Here is a 25,598-nt window from a genome sequence, read left to right as displayed (position 1 = left end):
TATTAAGTTTTCTATTCCATTGGACACTTCATCTGGTCTGGCTTAGGGTGACAGGGTCAAGAGTCCTAGCAGTAAGTGGATGAAGGACTCATTTAATTTACTCATACTCATAAATCCATGCTAACACAAGAAAACAATGGGCTTTGATGGTTATTAATGGTGTTCACAAACTCATTCACACAATAGACCCACTACATTTCATGATTCTACCACTGGCTGGGTGTTACAGCCCTCTAAATGACAAATGCCTGTGAGCAGCCCTGCAGAAAAATCATCACCATCCTGGAAGTGGAGCTGAAGAGTTCAAACGTTCAAGGATGCGATTAAGGCTTTCTTCCTACCCGCCGCAATGGTTACAACACGTTGGCTTGTGCCACGTTCCACACAGACTTCCACCACAAAGCCAGGCTCACCAGGAGCCATTATATACAGTAAATCAACTCCCCCCCTGGTCCTGGTGGCTCGGTTTACAAAGCAGTGTGGTGCCATGTTTCTGCAGCAGGCAGAGACACAACAACAAAAACATACCCACAGCAGTTACGTACAGTGAGACCCTTAGTACTTATCATAGCCACACTGATTACTCAACAAAGTTATTTAGCTATTTAGTTATTTATAACTATTTATTATTATTAGTTATTTATAACTATTTATTTAGTTATTTGCCAGGGAACCCTATGTCTTATTACCAAATTAGGACTTGTATAGCAGAAAGATCCAAGAATAGTGACAGCACATCATTTGATTAATATACTCAGGCAAAGTAATGGTATTATACAGTATTTGCAATTGATAAAACACCTCTAGATATCAACATATCAATGCTCACATGTTGGGACAGCTTTACAGTATTATAAATGTTGACATCCAGGGTGATATCAGACTGTTCTCTCGTTTCCACACTAAAATACTGGTTTGGCATGTGATGGTGTAAAATTTGGAGTCGATGCACTTCTATGGGATTAGATTTCCTCGTTAGTTACAGGGGGAAAAAAGGCACCAAGCTGTCATGAATGGGTGATCCATAGACCAAGCCAGGGACGGAGGTGGTGGAACGAGACACTTATTCACTGGCTCCACCACTCTGAGCCGCATTACAGCTGCGCTGGACAACTGCTGTGTGTGACGGATGTATGCTCGAGTGTCATACTCTGGCTGTCCATCTTCACACATCTCCCACTGAGAGACAGCTCATGCATTTTTATCACCAGGCCTGACCTCATCTTCAAGACACTCAACTCAGGTACAACTGTCACACAAACTATTGACAATGAAGAACACAAAGGGAAGCCAGTGATTGAAAACACTATAAGGAACAACAAGAAGGAATTTCCTAATGACTAGACATACAGTATGCCATAAAAGGGTATATCCAATAAACAGGGATGTAAAATATCACAGTATGTGCCAAATGCATTTTCCATTTAACGTGGCAATTGTTTACTGTCTCTTAATCTGATCCTCTTGCAAAGTAAATGCTCGATGCAACCACAGTGCATTCATGTCTGGCAGTATGCAGTTGTGTGTGTGTGTGTGTGTGTGTGTGTGTGTGTGTGTGTGTGTGTGTGTGTGTTCTTATATGTAAAGTTATATATGGGCTCTGCAATTGATTTTGATCAAAATTTCAAATTTGTCTGGATCCCAAAACCAATGGAATCGAGAAAATCAATTATTTTGCACATTATGTTTAGTAAGTAATCTCTCATTTTGTCTTGTGTTCTGATTGACACAGATTTATGACACAAATTTATTTTAATCTAATTTGTTTTTCTTTTACTTGCATTTATTTTTTACCTGTTTTCCAAAAGATTGTGAAAATGCACAGTTGATCTTTTACGTTAATTATCTAATACTATTTCATTTTACTATATTTTATATTATTGATTTGAGGGGAATTCAAAAAATTAAACGGGAAAGGTATTAAGGGAAATGTTACATTTCGAGGTGTTTTCAATGTTGATTTGTTTAACTGCTTCACTATTTTTTTAAGTTCAATAAATGCAACATATTTTCAAAGGTTAATGAGTAATCGTGTTAAACAAACGTTGTGATTATGATTTTTCCATAATGGAGCAGCCTTAGTCATTGGTTATATGTACTTCCGTGAGTCATTCAACCTTGAAATCCCTCGCTTCTATCTAAAGGTTGCTGTGAGAGAGTCAACCGGAGGGCATTACGGGGTACAGAGTAATTAGGCGCATCCCCAAACATGACGTTTCAGTGCAGCGTGCAACATGAAAACACTGATAGGGAAAACATGCTGTCTCTTCCAGCAGGTTTAAGGCATCACAGGCTTCTGTTGCACTCAATCCGGACTTCCTGTCTGCATTTTGGCATGCTCTTAAGATAATCAAGTTTTGTGGAGATAAGAATGCTTGTCGCATCTACACTGCAACTGAGTAATCTCTCCTACACAGAGGCCGTTTGTATTGTAACTGCTTCCTGGGTATTTGCCAATGATCAATAAGGGTTCATACACTATCAACTAATCATCAGGGATTATATAGCAGTAATTAGATCAAAGTTTTATGTCTGTTGGTCTGCCTCAAACCCTTAATCGGCTGTTTTGGAAACAAAATCAGTGAGAGAATGGAGCAAAGGATTATATATGTGTCTTGGGGCCCAGAGGGGTAAGCACAGGTGCGTATTCTGTAAGTACAGGTGTGTGAGACAGGTGAAGGCCCTGACTGCTTGCTTAACCTCATAGTCAGCATGCTCAATTCATCATATCACTCCTCCCCCATGCCTAACTTCACACACACTCCTACTATGCTGCCATCACAGGTGTGCAACAACCCCCTCAGTGTTTGAATTCCACCCTCATGAACAATGTCAACGGCGGATAGTTTGTGTGTGCGTGCGTGCGTACATACGAAAGAGAGACTGTGTCAACGAGATGGGTCCTGCAAAGTTTGAAAATATAAATCAAGTGAGTTAAAACACTAAACCTCCATCTCTCTCCATTGTAATCTCACCCCCTCTTTCAGTCTTTGTTTCTCTAGGCAAAAGTATCAAGGCATTAGGCCTTTTTCTGCTCTGTAAATGTCAGGAGTATGCATGGCTGAGGCTTAATAAAGTGGAAGTAAAACAGGGAATAGTGGCATTACCTACCCTGCATTCTGCTGGTTTTACAGCAAAATCAGCCATGTGCATTGTCTGACGCTGGCATTTTCTCTCCCGCATCTGCTCTATGAAAACGTGAAGGCCTTAACCAGCGTGATCCCAGAATTTGAAACATCTATGAATTCTTTTTATTTTTGAGTGATCACAGAGCAGCACTTCGGACTTAAAAGAAGTATGCAGAGCTCAATGCGAATTCTCTTCTATGCTGAAAAGTGTGGAGTGACGGCTGCTGAAACCTGATCCACAGAGTAGCCAGACTTGCCTGTTAAAATATCGTAGGAGTTGACAGGCCCTCGTCATTGGTCAAGTAACACTTATCACTCTCTCACAGACACACATACACACACAACGTTGTCATTGGACAAGTGCTCAACTCATTCTTTGTTCCGTTGTTCATTCACTTCCTTTCATGATCACAACTTTTGTCTTTATTCTACTCTCATATTTGACGTTAATCAGAGAATAAACAGCAGCGCACTTTGATGCAGAGGAAAGCGGCTTCCTCAACAGTGATGAGACCCTGCGAGACAGTCAAGGGGATATTCCTGTAGATCTCAGATGAAGGTTCATTATTACAGCAACCCTGTTCAAGCAAATGAACTTCAATTACAGTAACGCTGCCTAAACACCGCCAACTCAAGCAGAACAATCACATTTAGAGCAAGACATTGCATTGGCCCTTACACAATGACCTCAGCCTGCCTCATCATTCACCTAGACTATTTTAATCTGGGCCTACTTTCCATTATAGGGCAGTAGTTTAAACCTCTCTCATTCAATCATGGCCATCAACAGAGCTGTTAGTCTCCAGGGCGCTTTGGTAATAATGCCCCTTCCTCGCCATTTGCCTTTAAAAGATTGTGTTGTTAAACAACTCTTCTCTCAATATTTGGATTTTGATTACACTCGTTCTGTCTCTCCCTTCCCTCCTCCCTTCCTTAACACATAAACAACCACTCTCTGGCTTTGAGTTTCTCTTGACTCAGCATTACTAAAACCACAACCCTGCTGGGGGATAGAGTGCTTTGCCCTGTTGAGGCTACTGTAGACACCAAGAGGCCGTCTCCACAGCCTCTTAGACAGATTTAAGTTGGACTGTATTTCAGCACCTCTCTGTGTCACCCAGAGAGGACGGGATGTCGCCAGCTCCTGCATTGGACACATGCAGGATGTCTCAGAATAGCAAAAGGTCAGGAGTGCATGTCCTCTATGCAAAGCATGTTCTAATCCAGCTTCAAAAAGCAGCATGGTGGAGTTTAAGAGATAACCAGGCAGCTGTTGAACAGTGAATTCTTGGAAATATCTTCTACTGCTATAAATCTGATTCTTTGTAAAAGTGAGGTCACCCTGTTTTCACATGCACAATCTCTTCCAAACCTGGTAACCACACCCAACACACTGTGTCTCGCTCTATTATCTCTCCATCTCACCTTTTCTCTCCTCTCCTACACACTAGCAGTATTAATCACAGTACACTAAACAGTGACTGACGCCATTCACAAGGCTTGGCTTTGTTGGCAATGCTGCCCAGTGAATACAACTCCAGACCTTTTTGTCTGCTTAAGTGGACTCTTAGAGGAAGCTCCTCCCTCTCCAAGGACCCTCAAATTACCTCTGAAAAGGGCTGGTTGAGTTTTGAGGTAGAAGGGAGAGAGCAAGGAAGAGCGGGGAGGAGGGTGACGGGCAGATGATTGGGAAGAGCCACTGCTCCCGGGGAGAGGTGCACCCTCTCCCTCTGGTCAGCTAGCAATGCCATCAGCCACTGCTTAGCAACCAGTGGGTTTGCCGGAACAGAGTGAAAGACACACCAAAAAAAGGTAAAAGAAAGAAAAAAAGATTTAAATCCCTGCAGAAAGGGGACTTGATTTGTTGACTACAGAAGGCAGGCGAAGCAAAACTTGCAGCTGGGAAGAACAAAAGCGGGAGTTGACAGGTGAAAGAAAAGAAAAATGGGGCCTTGCTGGCCGGCACTCATATTTGTCGACAACAAAAAAACTTGGCTTTACATCCTGCCAAAGCAAACACAACATATTCCTGATATAATGTCCCATTGTGTGACCAGTTAGGAGCATGATTTCGTTATTTTATGATCATGAGCCTCACTTTGTCTATGCAGGGGTGTGTGTGTGTGTGTGTGTGTGTGTGTGTGTGTGTGTGCGTGCACGTGGGCCCATAAAACAACTGTGTGTGAAAAGGTGTGCCCAATTGAGAAGTCGCACTAAAATTCAATCAGACTTCAGATTTGTACATTTTAAAAGTAATACATCTTAATCCCTCCCATCATTCCAGCAGTCACAGGTTGGACCAATCCCAATCACCATTTCCGTCACCTCAGCCCTCCTATTTTGAAGATTGATGTGAGTCATCACATTAACTCTGCAGTCCAGGCTGCTTTGATTTCTCCATTAAACCAGTTCTCTCGTAGGCCAGTGAATCCCAAGAAACCTTGTAAAAGCGTAAAAAATAAAATAAAAAGATGCCGACTTAGCTCTTGGTGGCAGATAGGACAAAGAGGGGTTAACCTTTTGGCTGCAGAAATTAAACAGTATTCATCTCATTTCCATCACTATTAAAGTTCAATCAAACAAATGGGAATAATAATCTAGGGCACTGTCCCAGCGTGGATATAAGCCACTTTATACTACAGTGCACAATCAGAGCATCCTAAAAGTGAAATGACCACAGCAGTACCATCCACTAGCTACAGTGCGGGGACAGGCTGATCACAACATGTTTGCCAAACACCTCAAAGCCAGTGCAACTCCCACCCACAGGTCTCAACTACTTTCTGTGGTGTCAGACTACTTTATCTTTTATTTGTAGCATTTGAATACATAAGATATTTGGGATTTGATTGCCATTATTAAAAAATAAAAAATGTAATTAAAAATAATGTTCTAACTGGACTTTTTTGTCATAATATATGCATACCATACAATAATATTTACTTACTAAAAAATACTAGTTCTGCTGTTTCTATCTTCTATCATTATAAATTCATCTCTGGCCTAATTTTAACCTCCTGAGAAGCGATTAGCTGCATTGAGAGAAAGTGTTCTCTGTTTGCCTACATATTAATTTGATATGTTATGCATAAAAGAAATGTGCAATGGGAAATATTTGCTGCGATGATACGAAATGCATTTAATCCAAACTCCAAAAGGTCAGTCTACTTATCAACAGATTGCCAAACTATTACAGACTTAATAGGCTTTTAATAATCAAAATTCAGAGAATCAATGAATTGATGTTTTTTCTTCTTCCTGCAAACCAGGTTCCATCAACATTCATGTAAAATATTGTTTACAATTGAAAACTGGGTAGAAATGACGGGTGGAGCGCAAGGGTAAGGGCAGTGTCTGGCGACGTCTGTGCAAAACAGAACTGAAAATTAATATACCATTAAGAAAAAGTGTTGCAAAACAACACGTTAGGCAACTTACCATCAACTTGAAAATAGAGTAATCCGCCAACGAGGATGAACGCTAGCGGACACATACTAGCATATTAAACATCCACGGCGGGCGCGCAAATCCTCGAATTCACTGCAGGGAAATATGTCAGAAATGACAGGCAAGTCTCCTCCGTGTTTCTGGGAGTTATGGAGAGGTCCTAGTTACTGACAAAAGCCAGTTTCATTGTCCAAAAAATTGAGAGGATCCATCTCCCAGTAGGTCACCCGGAGCTGCTCGGGGTGTTCATATCCACCAAAGCATGAAGCCAAACTCTCAGTCTGTGAGAAGTATCCTATCCCCGTTTGCCCCGCGAGTTCATCCGCAATATTTGTTAATTCTCCAACATGACCTGCTACACAAGCTGAAGCGCACGGAGCCTGGGAGAGGGGAAATGTAGGCTACAGTAAGTCCACACTGGAAGACAAACGTAGGTTTCTCCGCAGGTCCTTGGTTCCTCAGGACGCGTCTTTGGCACCTTTTACATCTGCAGCGATGTCTCCCCAGTCCAACACATGGCTCGGCTGAGACTCAGACTGGAAACCAGCCCTCAACTCTCATGCATTCCCCGCAAGTTGTGTTATTACAACGGGAATCGGCTCCCAAAAGACCCATGTGCTTATCCTGGAATAAAGTGTACAGTCGTGCTACAAGTCAGTTCAACATCCTCCTTCTCTCCCTCTTCTGTTTGATTCCAACAGCGCTGCCACTAGGAGCGCACCAGGCACCACACCGGAACAGCCCGCAGCGCACCACACACCAAACACGGACCGGCCACACCGGGAAGACAGCAGCGACAAGGGAAGAGAGGAGTAGACTGAGAGGAGGAAAAGCCCCAGGGACCTGGGATCTCAGTCCAGATCTGTTTGTAGTTATGACAAAATAAAAGACTATAGACGAGTGACCCTTATTACTACTGTAACATAATCATTTTGAACAGAGATGAGCTGGAGTGGAGGATAAACCCACACAAACTCTGTTCACGCACATAGGACTGTCTATTTGAGTGTAGCCTTTATATCATTTATAGCTAATGCATTATTAGCACACATTGTGTGAGCACTACACTGACTTTTATCTGAAAATATCCAGATAGTTTAACCACCTACTTACTACAATATTAGTGGGGAATTGTATACAAAAGAGGCAACAGGTAGCATAATGTCATAGTTTTTTTTTTAAAGTGAACTAAATCTATTTTTGTATAAGTATGCAGATGCTATGATAACAAATGTCATTTACAATTTCAGAATATGTTGAAACAACTAATCAATAGACTCCATTTCTGTTTAGGCATATTAAAGATGTGATAAAGGTGTTGAATAATACAGGGATAATGTCTTGAGATATTGAAGCAGAATTGTAAATATGATCTCTGTCAGAAATCAATGACTGATTGACAGAGTCCCTGCTAGAGATGAAGTGAGAAGCGACCTCTCTGCATACGTATGTCTTTTCCAGGGCCAAGTGTGCAGACAAAGACAGAATACAGCAAGCACACAAGATAATCTCTACAATCCAATTTTTAATCTTGGACAAATTCAGGCAGTATGACTTGGCACAGGTCCCAAGATATGTTGAGGTTGAGAGATAGAGGGGGGGGGGGGGGGGGGGGGGGGGGGGGGGGGGGGTCGTGTATGTGGTCTGCACTACTGCCCATCAACTCTTCATGTTGTCTCAGCGGTTTATTATACAGTGAGCTATGAGCTGTGAGCTCCCCCTACTGGTGTCAGTTATAGCAATCTTCTGGGCACCGGGCTCTTTTCACACTGCCCTATCAAAGAGTGATTGATCACATGTTGCTTTTCTGCAGTAGAATTAAGCAGATTTGACTTAAAAAAAAAACACTAGAAGAGTTACAAAAATATAATAACAGGTATTTGTTGCAGCAGAAATGAAACAATTAGGCTACTATTGTTTTTCTTTCTCCACAGACCACAGCAAATTGGTTTATTATTTTATCCAAATAACTTACACATTACAAACTCTGTAGTTTAATGAAACATTAGAAGATATGTAAGATTCATCTAAAAGGTTAGCCCCTTTGCTTTTACCTTTTTTGTTTTAACAACCTCTAGGCTCAGATTTCCAATTTTATGATTTACATCAAAGTCAGCCATAGAACAAAGCCCTCACAACTCCCAGTATGTTCCCCGAAGGTGTCTGTGAAAACCATACTCTCCCGATAAAACATACAGAGACTAACACCATGACAGGATGGCTTTGGCAAAGGGAACCACTTCTATTGCCGTTAATAATAGCTTTGACTGCTCATGGTTTCTTTTTTCTTCCGTTTGTTTGTCAAGCTGCATGTTGAAGCTTGCCCTACAAAGGCCTTACTGGGAACGGCAACATGTTGTACGGTTACTAGCTTGCTCCCATTGCAGGCAGCGCTGTCAGCTGGCCAGACACAGTGATTTATCTTCATATTTTAATATGTTTGTGAGCTGCATGCAAATGCTGTCTTCTCAGTGCCTCCAGTGTCCCAGATTCTACCAGATGCGTGCAACCACACACACACACACACACACACACACACACACACACACACACACAGCTAAACAGAAATGTATTGTGTCATCAGTGCTGTCGACGGTTCCAGAAGGGAAAAAAGAGAATTGAAGAAAGGTAATTTACTAAGATGAAAAGCATGCTTCAAACATAAACAATGGAGTGCATGGCTTCATTGATGGAAAAAGCAAGTTGAGTGTATTTCTCCCTCAAGCCCTGCCTTTTATTCCCTATTTTCAATCACTATATCTGTAGTGGAGGTAGTGATATTCCCCGGGTTTCTAAATACAGTATCAGCTGAAAGTGGATTTATATTAATTAAACTGGAGGCTGTGTTTACTCAGGGCAAGGCATGTTACGTACAAATGAGTTGGAGGGGCTAAACCATGGACTGGTAACTCCTGGACTCTTTAATATGAGCTTACATTTCATTCTACTGTTGGGAAAACTTCACAGATCCTTTCTTAGGTTGAATTTCATAATATTACTGACAAAGAGCATGCAAATGAGGTGTCACCACACACAAATAAGTGTGACGTCACTGAGGGGAAAGCAAAGCAAGAGCGGTGGTTTGGAACGGCTGCATAACAACACAAATTAAATCAAAGATATTAAAAACACGGAGAATAACACAGTCTTGCATGCAATTGCTGCCCCCCCCCCCTTTTCAATTCCTGCAAAGTCAATTTGAGTTTACAACCAGATGCTAAAATATATCATTTGTTTTAACCTAAACTAACAATTACTGTCACTTTTACGCAATTTAGTGTTTTTAACTGAATCTAAACTAATTATCAATCAGATTATTTCCCATTATTGTCCTCAGAACATCTGCTCATTGATGGAACCTGGGTGGAGCCATTCATAAGAATGGTTGTCTTGCGTGACTCACATCCATCCCCGACCACTTCTCAACTGACATGTCTTTAATCGGTCAAGTTGAATCACAAAGACTTTAGTGTCAAAATTATGTAACATGTTTTTCCCGATTACTATAGGACACAAGATAGCTGCTTGCTATAAGAAAGATACACTTTAAAAAGTTAATCAACGATTGATGTGATCCCTTTAAAATCTGTGCTGCAAGTGCTGCACCAGTTAATAACAGCATCCTCTAATTGTTCTTGTAAATGATTAAGGCTCTTTTATCTAGTGGCCCAGTTTATACTAAAGCAATGTGAACATAAGATGCTGCAGTGTTGTTGCTCTTTTTTGTAGAAAAAAAACACAGCTGAATATCAATAGGGGGTCCCCAAATGGAGAGTGTGATATCTGCGAGACAATCAAGAGTGTGTACAACAGCAGCACCCGCTCAGGGGGCTTGGAGACACATTCCAGCAGAGACATTTTCTGCATTTTAATTGCTTGTAACTAAGGTGCAATTCAAATGCAAAGTATGAATCAAACGCAGACAGTGACAGAATGCTTAGTTATAGCAAAGCTGCATCTATCTGTATGTGTGTGTCTGCGAGAAAAAGAGGAAAGTGTTTTTAATTGTGTGCCAGGTCAGAGGTTCAGGTAGCAACATCACTCATGATCAGATCAGAGTGGTATTTGGGGAGCTCTTAGCTGGATATCTTTCATGGCAGAGTATCCCTTTACTGGGTTTAGGTTCTCTGTGTAGGGATGATTAGGAGCTGGAGGTGGGGAACGCAGTATGTTGAGGGGGGTGGGGGGTGGAGGGGTGATTAATGTAGATGTCAGTAGCGCCCCTCCCTTCTCTGCTCCCTCCCCAGCATCCGTAATGACACCTGGGGAAGGCAGAATGGGTCTACCTGAAGCCCAGGCTCCCTCGGCAGGGCATGATTCTTCCCCATGATCCTCCTCTGTCAGCAGTCCTGTCACTGGGCTCGGATCAGGACCTTATTAATGGGTCTCTGTGTCAAACACAGATATTAAGCTGTGCTCTGCTCCGCACTATCCTCGGCAATAACACCCACATAGGCACACACAGACACAACTATTTCTACACATTACAGTGACGCACACACACACACACACACACACAAACACACATTTCTTATTTGGCAAATTTTACAGATTAAGTTTCAGAATGACAAAGAGTCCACCGATCTGTTAGATATCTGTTTCTCTTCTCTACTGCCACTCTTTAAAACACAGAAAACCCAATATCACATTATGCTGAGAAAGTGACAAGCCTCTCACTATGATGCATTGTCCAACAATGCAAATCTCTACCCTCCAGGTTATATGTCTACCGAGTAAAGTCTGTGGCGTGAACACGAATAGAGCCAAAGTGCTGGCAGAGAGCCTCGGCAGCTAGGACTGCTTTTGCTATTTAGACTTGTGGCTTTAATATGAAGCATAGAACAGGGAGACATTTATAAGGGCCCAAGTTTTGGAGACAAAACACAGCAGATATGGGTTAATTCAGGGCAATAAAACATTTAATGGGAGTCAGTGGGACACAAGTTAAATTGTGTACTCTCTGATATTCCCTCGGAGGGGCTGAAGGAGGAGGCTGGACAGACGGAGGAAGAATGGTGGACACGACACCTGAGCTCGATGTGGAGAGAGTCTTCTATCAGCAGGACATAAACTCTGTATGTAATGCATCGCCTCGTCTTCCTCTGATTCACACAAAGGTACAGGAAGTGAGATAGGGGCACCATATCAAATGTTGCAAAACTGGGGATTACAGTTTAGGAAATTCTTGCTTTTCCCGTTCTCTCTCACATTCTTGTTGAGTGAAGTATTAAATAAACTAGCTATAAATGTGACTTTGTTTGCAAATGTAAGTGAACATAAACCATCTACGAGGCAATAACATGGGACAGAGCAGAGCACACTCTGTAGCCATGTTTACTAATTTCTAAAAATGTAATGTTTCTAATGTTTCTAGTTTTGTAATTTCTAGAGGAAAACCTTAAAGCCACTGAAAACTTAATCTGAATCTGACAATCGTGTGTATAATTCCCACGACTGAATAAGTAGCAATGAAAGTAAAAGTACTCATATTATGCTCATTTTCAGGCCCATAACTGTATTTAGAGGTTGTAGCAGTATAGGTTTACATGGTTTAATTTTCATAAAATACCACATTTTTTTGTTACTGCACATTCATGCAGCTCCTCCTTTCACCCTGTATGTTGACCTCTCTGTTTTTAGCAACAGAATGAGACATCTCACTTCTGTACCATCTTTGTTGGGAGTCGCACATGGGCAGTAAGTACTGGCGTGCCACGCTAGCAGCTAGGCGAGCATTAAAATGTGTGCTACAAAGTGACGAGCAATTGTCTCTGAAGTAAAGGTTTGGTCTGTTTAGAGCAGTTTGTTTTGTTTTCTGTCGGAGATGGTAAGTCCCTTTGGGGGTTTTCACTTTGTAAACCTGTACAGAAAAGATATATAACACAATAAAGGAAAGGGGAAAAGCCAAAAAGCATAATAGGAGCACTTTAAAGTTCAAATCATCCATAGATAGTTTCTTATAAAGAGTTAAAAACTCTGTTTTTTTAAGACTTTGTCGGTGTAGTTCGATCAGATTTGATTGAAAGCGACCTGGTAACATGAGCAAATACCAAACGACCTAGTACATTGAAATTCAAATGTTGCTTTACTCTGATTAGTGTGCAGAAATACATGGCATCACCTTTTTTTTTAACTGAGCCAATTTATAACCTTTGCCCAAAATGCAATGTTCCCATAAGATGCCATCCTTTGTTTTCAGGGCTTTTGATCACAAGTTTTTTTTTTTTTCTTTAGCAATACTTCATCAAAAATACAATGATGCTGGAATAAAAGAAAATATACTGTGAAACAACCTATCTGTGCAGCTCCAATGACTGAACAAAACAAATATTCGATGTAGGACTTTCATAATTAGTCCTGTCCACAGGTGGTAACACCAGCCTTCTTTCCCTGAAAAGGCCAGCTCAAAGAAGTCACTAACAAACTCACGAATGTCAAAAAATGAATCTATAAAGTGCACATTGAGATAAGTTCAGTGGTAGGGAATCCAAAGTAAACTTTACAGATAATCTGTCTTCTTCCTCCATGTTTTCTATTTTATGTCAACCTCTCTTTTCCTCCCACTCTTATTAGATATTCCAGCCCACTTCTTCAACCACATTCCTGTCATTTATGGAATTTCCCTGTCTAGGTGGAAAACAGCACACTCCCAGGGTCCTGAGAGCTGTAGCTAATTAGCTGGCCTACTTTTTCCTAAACGTAGCCGGTTAATCTTTCTCATGTAGAAGCTCCTCACAACTGTTATCCCCCACCTAAGGCAGACCTTGATAACAGGGTGCTAGTCATTGTCATAATAGAACAGGGTAAACAGTTTGGTCCAGTGCGCGATGGGCAGCAGCCGCTAATGAGCGAGAAGTGAATACTTCAACTGTGAAAAATCAGAAAGGTGGGAGTGAGAGGAAGGGAGGACAAGAGCTTCTCAAGTATCTCTCCAACCTCCTTATCAGTGAGGACATTGTCCTTCCTGCCTCCAGTCCTCCTCCTCAGACCCACAGCTATGGACATCATTAGCAAAGCTCTGAGCAGCTCTCTTTCCACTAAAATCCCTTCGTACACAACCAGACTACACAGACTGATAAGACTGGTTTAATGTTTGGCATGTGGAAACCCACAGTGTCAACTACATATATACAACAGTCTCTGCAAAAATGGGAAGTTATTTATCTGCATTGCCTGTGAATGAAATTCTGAAAAAAGCACAGTTGGTCTCATAAAGTAACCCAAACAAATGGATTTATTTAAGCCATCAACATCATGTATTCATAGTCATTTCCTTCTCCCTCATTAAAAACGTTATTGCAAAGAATTGCCAAATTCTCCCCAAGACTTGGCATAAGCATCCTTAATCAAGGCACACACATTTCTGAGTCGTGTTGGAAAGAGTAAACTTTACAAGACAGTTAGCACAACACATTTAAATGTCTGAGACGCATTGTGTAATCATAAAAAAAACACCTGTTGAATTTCTCACATGGTTTAATTCATATAAAGGACAGTATATGCAGTGTGTATTTCCAATTATAGTGTTTATTTTGGGTAGCAATTCTATTAATTAGCTATGCTTTATATTCAAGCAGAATGAGATTAGAGTTGGTATCGTTGATGAACTGTAGCACTCTCATGCCAGCATTGTCAGACTTACATTAGCACATATGTGGTAGTACATGCATGTACATTTTCTTTCCTATCTAACATTGGTTCTGTGGAAATATTAAATCTGCATTACTTCTCCCAAGCCGTGTGTCTTAATATAGTAGGCTATAATACTATAAATAAATGAATCTGTCTGTTATCAAATAAGGTTTTTACTTATAGCTGCCAGCTATTCCTGTTTAACATCATCTTCCACTCCTTTGTATCAGCTGCTGTAAATATTGTGTATTCTTTGTTATAGGAAGCATAGTGGCTGTGGGCATGAACTAACAGTTCAGTTTAATCTCTTTCTGTAGTGGTGGCATGTGATCAATAAACAGTATTAAAGGATTGCTAGACTATCCAATTGCTGGAAGTCATGCAATTTATTTTACGTGCTAGCAGGTAGCAAATGTAAAGCAGTGGAAATTACATTTTACTGCAAGCTTCACAAAAGTACTATTACTATCAAAGGCAGTGTTTATTGTATTGAATGGCATTAGATACTGGATGGCAATATTGTTTTCTGCCCGTCTTCTATAGATCAGAAATGGAAATTAACTTTTGGTTTGCAAAGCAGCCGCTCACCCAGTCATGGAGAAGGCAACACGCGGCGATTCAATTCTCCTGTACTTACCTTTCTAGAGAGCTTTTCACTAAGGAGGATTTGGATGATGGTGAGATTTTGGGCTGCAATCCTAAATAGATTCAAGTATTCATCAGGAAGTAAATAAGACATTATTTGGTCATTGTCTCCACTGCTTTCTTAAATATTCCTTTGACTTCTTTTAACACCAATTTGTATTCACCATATAAGTGTCTGGCATACTTATACTGAAACATAGAGTTTAATGTTTACTTTATCTTTGCACTCAACCCAGCATGCCGGAGTGTAAACTTGAAATCTCAGCATTATAATGTACTTATTGCCGCTGAAGCCCATTTTTAGGGAATAGGAATGTGTAGTTAAAAAAACTCAGCTTTTATCTGGTAAAAGGCTGTTTCTTTTTTGCACAAAGTGAAGATTACACTCAAAAAATATACCCCATTACACTCTCAACTATGCACTCACTTTTGGAACAGAGCCCAGAATTAATATGGCTCCACTCAACGTCTCTCCTGTCCCTATGAAACCTTTTTATTGTCCTTGTCCCCTCTGTACACTATAAACTGGCTATAATCATGACTGGAAAAACAATATTACCCCCTCACGTCCTTTAAATTGTCTGCTTTGCTCCTAACCTTCAGTCAGGTGGTTGGTTCACCCTGTGGGCTGGGACAATTTCAACATCTGGAGTCCCTTACTGCGTAAGTAAAATGCGTTGCATACTTTGGTCGGCGATGTTGTCGTGTACAGCTCCAGCTTCACTAACCAGGAAGACATGCTATGGTTGTAAATGAAGATAAATACTTACATTCTAGTAGCAAGATTTTTTGATCACATATATAAGCAATCTTCTATGTAAGTTTACCAAAACAGCTTTTCTACGTTTGTTATGAAATGACAAAACAGAATTTTAGTCTGTAAAGCAGCTGCTTACATTTGGCTCTCACATATCAATACCTTTTGGATTGATTGGAATCACTGTACTGGATAAAACACATAGACTCTACTTAGACAGCCCGGCTCCTGTATGCTGAGTGCTATTGACAGAATCAATTGAAGGCAGCGCTCATCAGAGGTTCAAACTCAATTGTCCCCCAAAATGGAAAGTGATTTAGAGCCTGAGGTCATGGTCAATCCCAAATGACACATTAGGGCACCTCTTCCACATGCTTGACCAGGGACACCATGACCCTTTCGGGGGAGAAAAATATCCAGACATCGGGGGGCCCCGGGGCACCCAACTGCCATAAATGCCTCTATGTCACCAATCTGAGCTGAATGATGGTCTGACACAGATGACGCTGGACACAACAATGCTGGCCTATAATTAATTTTAGGCATGGACTTGCACACACATGTACACACAACAAATGCCTACAAGCAGCAGGTGATGACATTTAAAAGGTACAATATGTGATATTTCTGAATCAAAATGTTTAAAAATGACTATTCCTATGTAATCTACTGTACGCTTTTGAGTCGTGTACTTACATTATCCCAAATGCTTCCAACAATGTTCAAACCCCAAGGAATCTGTAATTTTTTTTCAATTACAACGATCCCGGTACGTTTAAGGAAAGCGAAACGTTCGGAATATACTGTTGTGTATGTTGAAGCACCTTACTGAAGGAGAGATTGATTTCATTTGTAATGACTGTTGAGTTGTTACATGACAAGAGGCTGCAGCTCAGCTGTATCATTCAGAGTAAGCTCCCCTCAAATCACTGATCTGGTGATAAAACAATGGAGGTATGTAAGTGGATTCCACTGGGTATAAGTGGATTTCACAGCGAGCAAGTTGCCACAGCCACTCCTAACCTGTGACCTCTTTTTGTGTTTGCTAACTGTCTCCCACAAATAATTCTAACCCCCCTTGGCTGAATGAATTACACAGACAGTATGGATTGTCATAGTCTCTTCAGGCCCTAATGAAACCGGGCTCGTGCATCTGACATTTCCATCCCCCAGGGTCAAGCCTCGCACGGCCACCGCCTCATACCCTGGCCTTGCCACTTCACACTAATTGCTGCCTCATAAGCAAGCACCACAGCAACAAATCCAGTTAACGACAGTGGCATATTGATCGCTGGCAGGCAGGCAGCACCCCTGTCCCTAGGTAAGGGAGGAGGGTTACCGTGGCTTTTACAACCTGAGGGATGGCCTGCACCCAATAAAGAGCACGTCCCTGTGACAAAATAAAAACCGAAAGAGGGTCAGAGTGATACAATTACTGCTCGGCAGCTCTGACCCTAACTGTAGGTGAACAATAGACTGCAGGATGATGGTGGGAGTGGGGGGCAGAGAAGAGGGGGGCCCTCATTATAGAGGTAGGCCACGAGACCTGTTCAATTTGCTCCATAAATGAGCGCTGAAGAAGCACTTTCGCGCTGTCCCAATAGAGCCATTACAGGCCTAGTCTGAGCGCAGAAGAAGATTTTGCATCATGCCTAAAAAACAGCCGGCAGCACTGGGACATTAGTCCAAACAGATCTGAAAGCTATGAATACACAACGGCTGTTCAAATAGCAACCTATAAATCCATGATGTCACCAATACAGAAATGCTGCACTGGTACTTAAAATGTTTTATGGTTACATGACGCGTTAATCATAATTTCCCTTTATGTACGTTGTTTTATTGTATTTTAAATATTGTAAACAACTCAACATCGTATACAACGTGTGTGCTGACTGGTACTGCAGAACTCTTTTTATGCAGCAAACAGGGGGCCTAATTGGAAAAATAAACAAAGCATATTAGTCAAGCTACTCATTTACATACTAAAACAGCACGGAGAAAAGGCAAGGCTGCATTTTCTTCTTATTTATCTGTACACACAGTAAAAAGGTGATAGAATGAGGCCAAACAATAGGAGGCTTAGTGAGACTGTGTTTCTGCTTAAATCTTACATCCATCAAAGATGTTATTTTTCACAGATACTGTATGGCTGAGGAGCTGGTAAACATCAAAGTTGTAAGCAGTCATCAAAGAGCATTGTGACACATTCCATAATCGGTTTTAATGCAGCACTAAATTACTGTTTTCCGTTGCCTTTGTTGTCTAATCTGGCTTACTTTCAACCCACACTGTATCATGCAGTCTATTTCTCCAAGAATAGCTCTTTCTTCAGTTCTAAGCTGCTCCAACAGACAGTAGATGTCCGCTCTCTCTTTAATGCCTGCCACATTACAAATTCTGCCTTAAACATTTGTTCCACTTACTACAGTGACTGACTCCACAGTTCACTAAACATGTGTGTATTCCCATTTCCATCAGCTGCCAATTTCTCACGTCAGACTGCAGTAGAAGGTGTTCAGTAAAGAAAGAGCAGTGTATCCACTATTGTTTCTGGATCCTTCTGCTTTAAATTGTCCAGCAGGTGTAGGTTGAATTTATTCACAATGTGACCTTTATATAAAAATATATATATACACACATACATCCAGCACTTACTAAATTACTAAATATTGTCTTTATCAATGAATAAAAATTTGTTACTGGGTCTGAATTGACATTTGTCAATGGATTGTGTGAGCAGTGCAAAATAAATTAGTACTAGAAGAAGGGTGGAGAACATCCATCTGGTTTTACCACAAAACTACAAGATGATCACATCTGGACTGATAAAATTAGATGATTCCTGTGGATAACTCTCTGATGTTACAACATAAACCAGACTTGGCACCATTTGGTTTCTGGCAGCATCTCTCTGTGAAACAACATGCCCCTCCCTTCACAGCGTTGACCCACAACAAGTCTCCACTGCTATGGTACAAGCCCTTCTGAGCTGCCCACCGATTATTCGGCATGAAAAGACATACAAGTTGAATGATTTCAAATTTACATTGGAAACAGTTTAAAAATTTAACAGCTGAATCAAAGACACTTCTCATTTACTGTTATTTTCACTTTTTTGTTAACAAGCTGAAGACTTTGTGAAACGTTTGGATGGAATCTTTTCATTCAGCAACTGCTTAGTGCTGCTAAATTGATGGTTTATCAGAAACCTTAAGCAGCAACAGCTTGTGTAATTAGTGTGTTTTTCTATCTGTTCATAAACATATTTATCATTACATAAATTTCAGTTTGGGTTAATGTAATGCACTAGCTTGGCACCTTGATGCATCTCTTTCCTTCTTTTGATTCACAGTTAACACAAAAGAAAAAAAAGAAGCCACTTGCGACAATGTTACAGTACACAACCATAAATTATGAATTCATTCCCTCATTAATTCAGAATGGAGGTAAAAACCAAACAAAGAAAATCACAATGTAGTCATAAGGGAGAGACTAAATCCTGCAATCCTTCAATAACCTTCTTTTAAAAATGATCAAAAAGAAAATTTGCTGTCTGAAGACCCATGATTCGCCATGTTCAGAGTGTTGCTGTGGTTGGTGTTACAGCCTTCTAGGAGGTAAACAGAATGAGTGTGTGGGCACGCGGCCCTGGGTCAACAACATTATTTGAATTTTACTACACTGCTGTGCAGTGATGCTGGCCTTGAGACTTTACTGTGTGCCGTTAAGGTCTAACACATAAAATCGAAAAGGTCATATCTGCTCTAAAAGCGTGAGGTTGTTACCTTTACAACAGAAAGAGAGACAAAGATAGAAGACTAAGAGAGAAGGTGATAGAAAACATCTACATTTGCTCACTTTAAAAACAAAATGACGTACAAGTTGTCAGATAAGTAGTACTAAAATAAACATTCTTCGCAGCATAATCTGTCATACTGTAAATCAATATATTTATGTTGTTTTTCTTCCTCTTGGAAGTATTTTTGTTGATATATTTATTGTGGCTATATATGCATCAGAGCCTATGAGTTTGTACTCCTTATTGTGTCCTAGCTATAAACAGGAAAAGTCATGTCTATAGAGTCTCTGGTATCCTACAATTGCAACAGATCGTAATCGTACTACCAGTATCTCCAAAAAGAGGATATAATAGAAAACAACAGAGGATGTGTGGGTCAAAAGGGATTGTAACAATTTAAACGTGGTAAGCAGTTTGAGCTGAGCTTAATGATTTCTGTGAGACAGTGTCATCCAAACACCTCACAGAAAAAGGACCTGTTTTAATAAGGCCCCTTGTTCTGAAACTACCTATTGATTTTCACTGTGGCGGGTTGTGGGGCTATGACCTGCTCTGGTTCTTGGCTCCCACAAAAGCTAAATTGAGCCATTTAGAACATGGGTCTGTCTTTAGAGACTCTGGCTCAGTGCTGACTCCCCCAGCCAATTTATTTCCATCAGGTGGAACTTTTTCCTGGAGCTGCAGCATTTCAGCACAATGGACCTGCTGCTGAAGATCCTGGCACACAATTTCCTACTTCCTTTAATCAGCCTCTACTGAGTTTGGCTCTCAGCCCTTTGTTTTATTATAGTTTAACATTAGACTTATAACTCTGACCCAACTGCACCACAACAACTTAGCTACGTCCCGCGCCCTTTTCCCCCTTTGAAGCTCAATCAAGTATTGCAGCCATCAAAATGTTGGAGGAACACTATGTATGGCTGCTCCAGCTCCTCAAACAGCAGACTGCCAAATCTATTGGCCCTCTGAAGCTGAAACGCACTGAATGGTTGACTTGACAAACAACGGAGAGAGAGCAAAACAGCCATCGGCACGAAATCAACAATGTGACACAGACATGATGAAGGAATGCACATGCTGTTTATACACAAGCCTGCCCACAAGCATGCACACACATGCATGTACCTTGCATGACACATATGATACAAATGAAGATGCAGATGCATTTTAGGGGTGCAGTGCAAAGGGCCAAACAGTTTGACAAATTATGAAAGAAATGTCTGCAGGTAGCCATCTGCTACTTCCAGTCTATTGATAGATATAAGTTAAAAAATGGAAATAAGTAAAAAATTGACTTTATGGGCCCCCAGATAGCTCAGTTGGTATAACAGGCGCCCATATATAGAGGTTTACTCCTCAACGCAGTGGGACTGGGTTTGACTCCAACCTGCGGTCCTTTGTTGCATATCATTCCCCCTCTCTCCCCCCTTTAACTAGCTAACTGTAAAGCAAAGTGAAAGACAACACAGCTAACACTATGTGCATGTTTATAACAAATGTGTAATGGGTGTAACAATAAAGATCTGAACTGCTCTCAAATGTACTCTAGGGAACTTGTCTTGCCAAATGTTTCCTTACATCTGATGTGTTACCTGTTTTTTTACGCAACTGACTACCTTTGTGCTTAAATACAGTAGTCACTCCTCTTGACACAGAAGCCTCTATCTGGAGCAGAAGGCTGGTTATTTTTCTTGTACCAACCACATGTAAGCTAGACAGTCATAGTCAAGATCTCACACACTAATTCTTTCCCTCTCCAGGTGTACAACAATAAGAGTTGGCTATGGATCCCTTTGCAGAATAAAACAACATCAAATAAAAGGATAAATTAAGTACTAGTGCACCTAGTTATACATTTTAATTCTGTTAAAATTAAGGAGGAGAGTTCTGATAAGTATAGATGCCAATAAACAGTACTGATATCAGTATAGTCCTACTGATTCCCATCACTTGTACTAATAGTTGTAAACCACAGCTGTGGCCATAATTAAGTTCATGGATCTCTGTAAAACAGCCAGCTGTATTAGTGAGCTTTCAAGTGTCTGTATTAATGAAGTTACGAGGTGGATATAGTGCAACTGAAGCTAAATTTACTGTTGACTGTTGTACACGCCAATTTTATTTAGATGTATTTTCAACTGTCCCAGGAAATAAGAAGGGGTTAATCCATTACGAGAGGCTCATATTTAGCTGCCTCTGCACGCTACATTCTATATCACCAAAGCATAGTGTATAGTCAGTGTGCTGGAAGAGAAATGTAGCAAGACACTATTGAAATCCTGGTCAGGGATCACATACAAGCATATACCGTGCTTTCCCTCTAAGTGAACTCTTGCTGGAAGTGCAAAAAAAAGATGAAAGGAAGCAGAGAAATCGTAAATGATCTGAACCGGAGATCAAACAAGAACTGCTTTATGAACAAATCCAAATATTTTTCTCTTTTGAGAAGGCATGAATAGAGAGTGTAATTCAGGTGAAGAGAAAGTGAATGCTGAGCTATTGGTCACTTAAGTTACAGCGTATATGGGGATATCAGAAAAAACGTGGAACAGTGCTCAAGGGCAGAATGAGAAAAACTGATATTAAAGTAAGAAGGGGGAAAACATTCAAGGTCACCCTTGTCCTTTCCCTCGCGGCTGCAAAACATTTCAGTGTACAGTGCTGGAGCACATTCATAGCTCAAACCAATTTTGCCAGAGGAATCAATATGGCTGAAATATTGGGCTTTTATGAGTTGCTACGTTCAGCTGGGGGCAGTGTAAAGGAGTAATATGCTCAGCTAGATTACATTTAAACAGCCTAGACATTAAGGAGGGGTGAAACAAACGTACATGGGAAGAACAAAGAGGATCACAAATCTATGATTGTTTTAATTATGGCTATTAATATTATTGATTCTTACATTGATACAGTCTGGGAGCTGATCTGCATAAAATCTAATGGTGGCATAGTGTACGATGCTAATTTTAACCTATTTGATATTTGTGTGGATGAAGTATATGACGTATGTCCATGTTACAGTGGTGCTGTATAAAGCCTATTAGCAAACCATGATGGATTGTTATTCATAATTGATGTTGTTTAATTAGTTAACACAATGCCCATATTTCCTTTTGCTGTTCATTATTTATTGAACTCTTGTTTCACGTGTCAGCATATTGCTGCAAAGCGTGGGCTTAATGATTCGTGGAGTGTGCTACCTATTTGCCTAATTCTCTCTTTTAGTTAGAGAAAAATAAGCCATACTAGATTGTTTCTCATAAAGTATAGTATCCGTATAATATATACTTAGTATTTACAACCTGCGTCGCATATCCAGTCTCTTAGGGCCGGCAAGTCTGTACAATGTGGTGCAGGTGGTTCTTGTGGTTTCTGACAGTGGTCTCTTTGAGACCTTGTAAAATCTCAGAGGTGTGAAAAAGAACATCATGTCAGCCAGGCTGCCACAGAGCCACTGCTCAACCAATGCCTAAAAAGAGCTTCTGAGGAAGCCATTACACAGCCATAGTGCCAGGGAAAAGAGTGGGCCAGTGGGGCCCCCTGGCAGTGCTACAGTCATTAATGCCCTCAATTTGCCTTAATGGCTTTCTCATTCCCAGGCCTCAATTCCATTCGTCCCCACGCCAGAATGTATTTGGTCTCCTCTTACTGCCTGTAATTAATCCATTCATCTCTAAAAGATCCGATCAATGCTGTCTGGAATGGGATCTGTCATGCCATGGGAATAGTACAGGAAAACATGTAGACTGCGCTTTGGTCAAACAGTGTGTGTAACTGGACTTAAAGTGAAATTATTGATAAAACACAACTGTAAATATTGGTTATCTGTAACTGTATATAGTAACACATTTTCCTTTGTAACATCAATAGCATGTAATATAGACATAAATGTTGCACAAAACCCCTCAGCACTTCTATACACATCTGAACTCCCACAGTGAGTAATCCCAAATCTCAATAGGATCATACAGTGAGCATTCCTACTGGAGAGGATTTTTCAATTCCAGTCCCATTATTACTTTTCCCAGCTAAATGTCATGCACAGTATATATATATATATATATATATATATATATATATATATATATATATATATATATATATATATATATTAACAAAAATCCATTTCCAATTTATCTTTTGGAAATGTATTTTTAAGAGGAAGAGATGCTGTGTCGGCTGGGGGAGTATTCCACATGAAGCCAGATCCAGTTACCATCAAATCTATCACACTGGTTTTGCTTGTTAGAAGTACATGTTTGGGTTGTAATGATTCATTCTGGGTAAAAATGAATAGGCCCAACATGTGCATGCATGAGTATGTATTTGTGTGTCTGTGTGAGCATGTGTTTTTATGATCCAGAAATGTTGGCTGGCAATCAGGCACCACGAACCCTCCCACTGACCCCACTACTAAATCCCACTCCTTGGTCTGGCTTGGGATCAATAAGTAATTTTTTGGAGCTGATTAGTTTGCAGCAGGAAGGTGGTCACTGCCTGATCTGTCCTAAGGATATAATCAAGCACTAAAAAGTGGCATTATTGCCACTGTAATGTGAGCAGGGCCAGTGTAACAGTAGTATGTGATACATATTTCATTGGAAATGGTGTTATAGACCATGATACAGAAAAGAGAGGTTGATCCGACTTGAAAAATATGAGCACTTTGCCTAAACTAAATTCGCAATAGTGAAGGATGCTTTTGATTATTGAAAATCCGCCATGTTGTTGACTGGTTTGTATAGGGTGTAATCAGTGGAAAGTAGAGAAAAAGAAAGAAAATAAGTGGACGGAAGGGAATGGCCACAAATAAGTCATTTAGGGCCTGTAGGATTACAGTATATATTTTTTATTATTAGATTAGTTTTAATCCCCGAGAGACTGATCATGAAACCTCAGAAATGAGCATAGAAGCCATGAAAGAAATTTGTGGCTTGGATGAATTCTCACTCGTCTTTGGATGGAGTGTGCCCATCATTTGTGTATAACCAGACTCTTCCAGTAAAACAGCTTTATCACTGTTAAGAATGATGTGCAAACTAAGCTCATTCATCATAGATGGGTCACAAATGAATTGGCGTGTTTACAATATGTGGAAGGTTTTATTATACCAACTTCTTTCCCACCGGTCATTAAAAACACTAACATCTGGCTTTTGTCTTTAGTGAGAAAGGTTAAAATTGGCACTCATTCTGTCAGTAAGGAAACATGACACCTGGTGGAAACACTAATCTTCGGCACTTTTTCGGCACGATCATTTGAAGCTTTTCACCTCCATTGGTAAATTCTGCAACTCTCATTCCCTCCCTTCCCCGCTAGCACACACAAACACAGAGACGCAAGGTAAGTGGACCCGCAGCCTAATGTAGTGTAATCCCTCCCAGCACATCCATCAGGGGCTCGAGTAGAGGAGTGCTAGTTAGTGGTGCTAGCTAGTAGCATGAAATAACAATTACATCTCCTTGGTTGTCTGAATTTTGATAAGCTTTACTAATTAATACATGCAAACGTGAAGTGTTATTATTAACATTGTTGTTGACTGTAGCCCGCAGACTAACCTTAATATCTCAGTATTTTTTGTGTTTTTTTACTTATGTCACAAACTTGAGATTTCGATTTTTGAAATTTAGGATCTGGCAAAAGTGTTTGCAGACTCCCAAGTAGTTATAGTCTGATAGAAAATTAAAAATATTACTATAAACTATTACTATTCATGGTTATTGAGTCGTCCTGCTCCCCGCTGCTGAGCTAATAATTTATTTGTATTTTCTGGTTTACATGACAGTTGAATACCTGAATAAAAAAAAAGAAATACTAAATCAGTTTTAAAAATGTATGTTACACCCCGTTTCATCCCAAATTGTACCCATTTTCATCTGGTCAACCAAGTGCAACCTGTTAATTTAAAACATCTTAGGTCATGCTTAATAGCTACAGTATACAGGACTGAGTTCACCTCATAGTGGATAGTCTTCATTAAGATACAAAAATAAACGTTGGACATGTTCCATTACTACAAAAAACTTCCCATTTAAGTTGTTATTTTTGGCAACACTTCTGTATCTTTTTTTTTAGGATGTGTTCTTTTATCTGCTGCATAGCTCTTCCAAACAGCAGGTTGTCTTTCATGTGCAGCATTACAAAGGCACTGAGGAAATATGTCAACACTACCGGCTTTCAAACTGTC

The 25,598-nt window shown here is 40.4% G+C and overlaps 1 protein-coding gene across 20 annotated transcripts in view; it reads right to left on the bottom strand.

Annotated features, from left to right (window-relative positions):
* Positions 1–25,598, bottom strand: part of robo2 (roundabout, axon guidance receptor, homolog 2 (Drosophila)) — a 331,658-nt gene that overhangs the window by 154,789 nt on the left and 151,271 nt on the right. The window contains exon 1 of one of the 20 annotated variants that reach the window (XM_034862710.1): positions 6,567–7,400. The exons of the other annotated variants lie outside the window; for them this stretch is intronic. Within the exon in view, the coding sequence (XP_034718601.1) occupies positions 6,567–6,621 (55 nt within the window). The 5' untranslated portion in view covers positions 6,622–7,400. Of the gene's footprint in view, positions 1–6,566; positions 7,401–25,598 lie in introns of those variants that run through there. 20 annotated transcript variants of the gene reach the window in all.

This window comes from Etheostoma cragini, chromosome 3 (genome assembly GCF_013103735.1).
Source record: "Etheostoma cragini isolate CJK2018 chromosome 3, CSU_Ecrag_1.0, whole genome shotgun sequence".
Classification (NCBI taxonomy): Eukaryota; Metazoa; Chordata; class Actinopteri; order Perciformes; family Percidae; genus Etheostoma; species Etheostoma cragini.
Note: the sequence above shows the minus strand (reverse complement) of the source record. Positions and strands in the feature narration are given on the sequence as shown.